This window comes from Lathyrus oleraceus, chromosome 4, assembly GCF_024323335.1.
Source record: "Lathyrus oleraceus cultivar Zhongwan6 chromosome 4, CAAS_Psat_ZW6_1.0, whole genome shotgun sequence".
NCBI lineage: Eukaryota > Viridiplantae > Streptophyta > Magnoliopsida > Fabales > Fabaceae > Lathyrus > Lathyrus oleraceus.
Window position 1 is genome coordinate 103,047,825 of NC_066582.1, and position 8,845 is coordinate 103,056,669.

At 35.8% G+C, this 8,845-nt stretch overlaps 1 protein-coding gene across 1 annotated transcript; it reads right to left on the reverse strand.

Moving 5' to 3' along the window:
- Positions 1-798: 798 nt before the first annotated feature.
- On the reverse strand, positions 799-6,131 carry LOC127073714 (uncharacterized). The gene is made up of 2 exons (XM_051014905.1): positions 5,676-6,131; positions 799-1,022 (listed from the first exon to the last, which is right to left on the reverse strand). The coding sequence occupies exon 1, from the start codon at positions 6,054-6,056 to the stop codon at positions 5,676-5,678; it is 381 nt and encodes a 126-aa protein (XP_050870862.1). The 5' UTR covers positions 6,057-6,131; the 3' UTR covers positions 799-1,022.
- Between the last annotated feature and the right edge of the window lie 2,714 nt (positions 6,132-8,845).

Sequence of the window (8,845 nt, forward strand, 5' to 3'; positions counted from 1 at the left end):
AAATTCCCAATTACCTTCCTCTTTCCATCTAATTTCATCCATCCAAATAAAATCTAAATTCCCAATTACTTTCCTCTTCCCATCACAACAAGAGATTCACAACCAACTTCTTCCTTAACAATTAACAACCAGCTCTTCCTTAACAATTATCTCTGTGACATAAAATGTGGGACAGCATGATCAAAACAAAACTAAATTCTAAATGTGTTTCGACAAATCAACTTTACAATAACAATACTCTTGATGCTCATTATGTATTTCATTCCAATCTATTTTTTGAGTGCCGTTATCTAAAATTGGTTGTTACGACATGTGCATGTGCGTGCGCATTTTGAATCGTGTTAAGTTGCACAAAAATGTTATCTAACATTAGTTGTTAAGCCATGTGCATGTGCGAGCACACCAACATAACCTGGTCGAAAGTGAATTATCAAAGACAACTCACCTAAAAGACACTTATTCAAAACAAAACAAAGTCACCTAAAAGGCAAACACTCCTTAACACGAGTCCTTATTGATACCCTGGGCGTTGATCTGTGTATAATTTCTTCTTAGCTTGGGACAACATTCAATTTTAATTTAGAAAAATGAAGCAATATAGAAGTTCCAATACCATCCTCGAATCAACTTGTGAACAGTTCATCTCTTGCGAGAAAATAGCATAAAAAATATGGATGTCATTTCCAAAATGTAGATGCTGGCCTAGCTTCACTCATAATCCAAACGAACAGGGAGTTCCAGGGTGATTCAATTCACCCCTTATCAAGCCAATGAGGCAATTTTTGTAACAAAAACATCTTTAAAAAAATAAGGCAATTTACTTCCTGATCCAATGTTCACAAATAAGTACACAGGTAGTTAAACTTAATGCAGTTAGAAACCCTTTATTATTGATACAAAATGCTTACACCCTTTCAAAATAGACAATCATCAGGTCTGTGCTAAGACTCTTCAGACCTTTCCATGACAGAAACAGAAATTTGACGGGGTCAATAATGTAATAATCCCATGATAGCACAAACCTGATGACATGCAAAGACAATTAGTCAATATGACAGTCACAAGAAAATTTGAAACCAAGCAAATGAAAAGAATAATATGTAGTCTACAAACAATTTTGTGAGCTCTGAAACAGGTAACACTAGATATAATGGAGCATCCGGAGTTTGCGACACAAAGCACACTACTATGAATGCAATGCATATACTTAAGCACATGGAAAAAAAGTGTCTCAGAGAAATATAGTAATATCATACTAGTATTTTAAAAATATGGACTCCCATTTGTTCCAGGTATAATTCATTGATTTTTGGCCAATAAAATTGAGACTGTCCAAACATGAAAACATGTGATGTTAGACAAACACGGTCTTTGTAAAAATTGCTTCAAACGCAAGGTAGGGCGATGGGCAAAATGAGTAGGACAATATGCACAGCAATTTAGCATCCTCTTTTCTCCTGGTAACTTTTATTTTTATAAATGACTAACCAGTGAGCATATCGCCCCTATGATATGAAATTTTGTCCAAACAGGAAAACAAACATGATGCTAAATACAGACATATTCACAACAACCTGTTGTATCTTGATTCTACTATTAACTAATGCACTAGTTTGATAAGATTAAGTAGCAAAATCCAAATACTCTACAAATGACAACCTTTTCTTTCTTTTGATACCAAAATAACATAAAACCAGAATAATACCCCAATAGATTTTAGACCATAGCACCCAACCCCAATAACACTGTAGTAGAATGACTGCTAGACATACGATAGAAAAAAAAAGTGACTAATACTACAGGATATATAGGCTCAAAAATTTAAGAATCATCTAAAAATGAGGATATATCATCATCTGTAACCAAAGCCATGGTCCAGATAAGGAGAGCTTTGACCCAACAATTGTGGTTGCGGCCAAATTAGCCTTTTAGAAATGGGTTGGTTCGTCTAGGTTGTTAATCTCAGATAGCGGCACATTGCGCCGAACCCCTAAAATGCAGTAGCGACATAGCAGATAGCGGGATGACCGCTATTGTGAAGACTAAAAAACAATGTACATAGTATAACATAAATTCCAACTGCATACATAAGCATACATATCCCATTAAAATGAGTTCCCATTAAAATCAAATTATAAAAGTGTTCCTGCATAACATATCATCATCCTCACTGGTATTAACCCCAGACATATACACATTTGTGGCATCTTACTTTTTAGCATAACTCTCGTAGTATTTATTTAATATCATCTGGTATTTTCTTGCAAGATTTTACTTCTTCCCTTATCGCCAACAGATGCTTCTTAACTCTTTTTATTCCTCCTGTTGAATGGTACTCACAAAAATCACAAACAATTGTTTTCTTGCTTTGGTCTTTACAAGAGTTCCACTACCAACCAATATCAAGATTGTCAATAGAATTAAAATTACCTTTATAGTTGGAGGTTGGTGTCACTCTTGCAATGATAGAGGATGATGATGTCATGGATATCAAAAGAGAAACAAGGCAAGGCAAGGCAAACATAATAGAGGTTATAGGAGTGAAACAGAGCAATGAGAAGAGGAGAAGCAGAACAAAGAATCAAAAGAGAATGGGGCGGAACAGAGGCAAACGATGAGAGAAGCAAAGGAGAACAGTGAAAAAGCAGATGAAAACGACAAAGAATGCAAAAGACACAGGAAAATGTCGCGGGAGAGAAGGCAAGGGAGAACGGTGTAGAAAAAGAATAAAAAACAGTGGAATCTTAAACAAACATAACATGTGGGGTTAAATATTAAACCAATAAAAGGGTGGGAAACACCAACATACCCTTAAAAAACTGGAATCTAAAGAAGCATAACAAGTGGGATTAAGTATAATAGATTACGATTTTGCCCCAAATTGAGAACAGCGGCCATCAAACCACGATGACACTGCTATTGTGCCGTCATAGCGCCAAATTTAAAGAAGCATAACAAGTGGGATTAAGTATAATAGATTACGATTTTGCCCCAAATTGAGAACCGCGGCCATCAAACCACAATGACACTGATATTGTGTCGTCATAGCGCTGCTACAAAAGCGCTATTAGCAGCCGCTATGACCGCTATCATCAATACTGCTTCGCATGCCAATAGCGTAGCGGTGAGAGGGGCCGTGCCGCTGTCGCTATAGCGCGCTATTGATAACCCTTAACTTGATGGCTAAGAACCTTCCAGGCGGATGTTTTGTATGTCTAGACTGTCTTTTTCATTGTCTGGGTGCACACAATCATAATTAATATAATAGCATGTTTGGTTATGCGTTTCAAATACTAATACTGCGTCCCAAAGTCAATTTTGATGCAATTTTATGCAATTTTTGAAAAGCTGTGGCCTTAGTTTCACTCTAAAAGCACCACTGCAGCATACTTTTCAACGTGGAAACAAACAGAGACAATGGCATTCTTAACAAGCAAATAACAACAAAAAAGAGACTGAAATTGCGGCCCAGTTGTTCTGTTGGATGGTTGCGACAGAGATCATGCTATAGAAGCACAATAATCAATGGCGGAAAGAGACAAAAGCTCAGGTGTATGACAGGAAATGAAAAATAAGATGAATAATGGATGAATTTGGGCCGGAATGGGGTTTACTTGTCAGAGTGAACTATGAATAGTCTTAAAGAAGGAGCTGATTCAAGTCTCAGCAAAGGTCAAAGAGTTGCGAGAAAAGTGTTGTACCGATTCAACCCAAAATTTTATTTCTGTTCTATGACTGACTCTTCGTGTCTTCTTCCTCCTCTCGCCTCCTCTACAATGATTCCTCTACTACTATGATTATTCACTTCTACAACAATGAGAAAGTCTAGACTTAACTCTTTTTATCAGGATATATGTTGCTAAACCTAGATACTACAGCGTAGCAACAACCCGCCAAAAATACTATAGCGGTAAAGCGGGATAAGCGTTATTGCAAAGACAAAAAACAATGTACAAAGTGAAACACAAGTACTCAAAAATAAAATTAAAAAACACAAAATTAAAGAGACCTTCATGCTTAATAATTAAAGAACCTAAAGTACATAGCAATAAAGCTTAAACAGAGAAGAAAAACAATACATAGCTGAACCAAAGGTAGGAAGAACATAATGATTGTTAGTGAGCAAAACCACACCCTCCGTCTCACAATAGGTGTTCTCTTTCCTATTTTTATTTGTCTCCTTATTTATCCCTTTTGAACTCCTTATATTTTCTCCAACCCACTAGGTTTCTTGAAGGCACCCAAATAATCCTTTTAATCATGGTGTCAACAACTTCCAAAGAATTTCCCACATGTTACATAATCTCGCCATGGATTTTCCTACTCTCGTGCAGTGTTGTCCATGGCATATGGCGGTCCATGGCGGAGAGCCAAAATCCTGCCATACCGGCGCTCAGATTATGGCGGAAAAACCCACAATATCAGCCGATATTTACCATTGCGGCAAGCTCAAAAACCACCATGAATACCTACCATAGCAATCATGGCATCGCTATTTGATAACACTGCTCTCGTGGATTAACTAACCTCTTTATAGGTATCCATGCAAAACTTGTGGGAACTCTAGCCAATTAAGCATTTCATTTGTGCACAAACATTATTGGGAAAATCTCAAGTTCCGTATTGGTTAGAGATAGAGCTTGGAAAGAGTTAGACCTTACGAACCGGTTTTGTAGGGATGAGTTAGACCTTACGAACCGGTTTTGTAGGGATGAGTTAGACCAAACTCTAATTCTAATAGACACAACATCTTTAGCTGATCTAGCATTGTATAGGAGTCATACAACATGTTACTAGAGGGTAAACTGTAAAAGACAAGCATTAGCACACGAGTATTATTGATCCAAGTCATCGAGATTCGACAAAGTTTTACATGGATTATCAACTGCTTAGCTATATAATGTTTAGGAAAAACACAAGATATAGCACTTTAAAAAAATTGAAATGTAAGAAGGAAAGGCAAACAATAATTAATTTGAAACTTTGAATTGAATTCCAAAACACACATCCCAATACCAAGCCACCAAATGGCCCTACTGAGATTTTGCATTCTATTGTTCTTTCTTTCAATTATTGAATCATAAAGCTTTCAAAGAAATTTTGCAAGATGAAACCACTTGCCATTCTTCCCGAACACTCAATCAAACCCTTCAAAGAGACATATTATGCAAATGGCAACAAAAGTGAGGCAGGAGGAAGACATTGTTTCTTTTATCTCTATCCTCAAACTACTGTGCATTCACTAAGAGATTATTCACCGACTAGATCTCCTCTTCATACAAACCATATAAATCAGTATGAATGTTTTGTTCAATTATTGAAATGAACCAAACATACACCAAGAGAACTCATACAATACATCTAACAAATACTACCTTTGAAAACCAATAAACAAATTAACCCGAATAACAAAAATTGCAATTTTAATTAAACGCCAATACAAGAAGCCACCCAGGCACTAGACATTCAAAACGGTGATCCAACTACCTAGCCCACAGACAAATGATCTAATCTAATAATCATATAAAATTGTAGATTCATCCAAACTTCAACCCTAGTCAAACTCAGAGAGCAATTAAACAAATCATCTAAAGGGAACAAAAAAAAAGTAAAACCTAAAATCCCTAATCAATTAATCACCAACAAAAATGAGAATTGACACAGAAAATCGTCACCTATGATTGGTATCCACCACCACGAGCATTCAAATCCTCCTCAACGGCAACGTTAGGATAAACTGGGGGAAAATCGGCGACGTCATAGGTAGCTTCCTTCCTGAGTTTCTCGATATCGGCTTTCTTGTAGATGGTGCGAACAGAGGGAGGACGGTTGCGTCGTTGATCACGAGTATAATACTTGATATCGTACACGGTTTCGGGAAGTGAAGTTGGGATAATGGCCCTTTCCTTTTCGGTGGCGGGGCAATGAACACGGTACTCAAGTGCACCTGGTAATGCTGATTTGTACTCCGGATGGGAAACGGGACCTGTTATCTCCCATGGCTTCTTGATGAAACCCTTCAGCTTCTGCAACAGGGAAGACGCGGATTTCGCCATGGTTGTTCTTGATTCTCGATGCGAAAGTAAGTGAATATGGGAATGGAAAATTGGAAATGGTGTGTCGATGAGAAATTGGATTGAAAGTTGAATCGCGTATTGGATGTGTGTTAATGGGCCGGTTGGTTTTGAAGCCCGCAGTTGAAGCTGCTATTTGCACCAACTTTTCCAAGGTTTTTCTTTGTCACCCTTGTAGTTTATAAAAAGGTTGTGTTTTTTTTACACTTCAAGTACTACCAAAAACATTTTATAAACACAATTTTGGTTTTAAATGACGATAAAATCATCAATAGATTGGATACTCACCATTTTTCATCTAAATGCAAAAGGTAACGTGATTATAAATTTTTTATTATTGAGTTTTTTAGAATTTACGTTCCACCCGCGTCATATATTTTGTATCAGTAAAATTCAGATTGTATAATATGAAATGTATGTTATTTGTGTTTAATTTTTACAATCTAAACAAAAACAAGTCCAGGATGCATGTTCGAGATTTATATTCTTAAATATGTGTTTATAAAGAGGTTATTTGTTGTTTCTTTTGGATTGAGCGCATCATGTAAAACAACAATGAAGATTTCAAATTGTTTTGGAGAAGAGAGACACATGTCAGAACCGATATCTCAACATGTGTGCATCATTTGTCTCTTGTATGCAAAGCAAGGTTGTCGCTACGTGTACGTGTTTTTTATTTACATATAATGTGTTTTCCTTATGTGTGCAATAAATATTATTGATATCTTTTATCAATATGATTTATTTAATTATTTAATTAGATTAAATTTTAATTAATGTGATTTAAATTTGAATTCAAATCAAATCAAGTGTTAATATAGACTCTTTCATTCCTTGAAAATGACGAGCATTAAGTGTTAATTTGTGTTTTAGGTTGTGTCTTTGTTTGTTGTTAATTGTATACCATGTTATTGAGAGAAAGTGAAAGGGAGTTCTCATATTTAGAAGAATGCCTAAATAGAAATACATTGATGGTAGAATTAAGAATAAGGATATTGAGCAAGGAGCTTGTTTATCTAAAGTACATTATACTAATTATATTAAAGAGTGGATTGTCTTTTGTAATTCTCTAGATTGCTTTCAGGATTACTAACTGACCCCCACAAACCAACACGAGTCTTTTTCAGCATGTTTTGTCTTCACTCACACGATTTTTCGAGAAATTTTCCAGAAGGTCGCTCATCCAAATACTACTTCAAGTCAAGCGCTTAATTATGGAGTTCTTATTTGTTAGGTATTGAAAATAAGACGTGTCTTGTTGGTATAGGTAGTATCAATCAATCCTTATAAGTTTTCTTTAAACCATGCAGTCTCATTCTTGCATAGCCTCAGGATCCCCTTATTCCGTTGTGAATTCGACGACAACTTTCCGCCCACTTCAGCCTCGAGTGTTACATCCATTGTACGACCTCTTCGATCTCGGGTGTTACATGCTCACCAACTTTCACTTTTTTCGTCTCAGAACCACATCGTAATGGAAGAAGTATGCCTATAATACCATTTATAACGCCACATACCACTTTCAAGATTACTGACTGATCCCACAAACCAACATGAGTCTTTTCAACATGTTTTATCCTCACTCACGTTTTTCTGGAACACTTTCCAGAGGGTCACTCATTCAAATATTACTCCAAGTCAATCACGCTTAACTATAGAGTTCTTATTTGTTATTTATTGAAAAGATGTGCTTTTTGGTATAGGTAGTAGTAATCAATCATTATAAGCCTTCCTTCAACCATGTAGTCTTATCCCTGCATAACCTTAGTATCCCTTCATTCTGATATGAATTTGGTGAGCATTATCTGCCCTCTTCGACCTCGAGTGTTACATCTACTCTCCGACCTCTTCGGCCTCGGGTGTTACACCTTTCTTGGGTATAGTATCCTCAAGACATAGATGTTATTTGCACCGAATTGGGTTACCAATTCCCTTGTGTTCTTTATTGTTTTTACTTTGATTCATTATTGTTGTCATATGTGTTGAATCTGGTTTAACGAGTTGGACAAATTATTCCATACATCTGGTCCAACATTTGTCCCATAGAAACAACATTTCAAAAGTAATGCCTCATAATTGATTAAGTGAGCTTGCTTATCAATTAAGTGACACATCATATTATAGTTTCCTTTTTCACCTTAACCTAATTGATTAGAAAGCGCCAAATGTCCATTAAATGTTGCCATTTGATCCAAACATTTTCATGTATAAATGAGTGTTTTCCTCACTTCTCAAAACAACAATTTTCTGAGTTATAAACTCTTTTATCTATCTTATTATCATTCTTTTATAACTTGTATTCATTAGTCATTGCATTAGTACTGAGAGAGTGAAAAAATCATTTTAGGCTTGTGACTTCTTTATGTTATGTTGAATTTGTTTATTCAATAACTTAGCTTTCTTGTGGTCTTGAAGGTTTCAAGCTAAATTTGAAGAAAAAAAACTTGGGTTAAGTTTGTTGAGCTGAACCGACATAAAAGCTTGTTTGTGTAAGGTTGTTAGATTGATCATGTGCAAAATCTCAACTTGTTTAAGGTTGTTGGGTTGATCCTTTATAAAAGTTCAAAATTGTTTTTGGCTTAAATGCTTTTCTGATCCTCATAGTTTAAGCGTTTTAAACAATTAGTCTCCCTATTACAAAATCAGCGATTTTGATCCCTTAATTTTGATGATCTTTGAATTTTTGTGGTCCCCCTCCACTTTTACATACATGACCATTGATGATTGAGATGGAAAAATAATTTTAAATGATATGTCATTAATGAATAGGA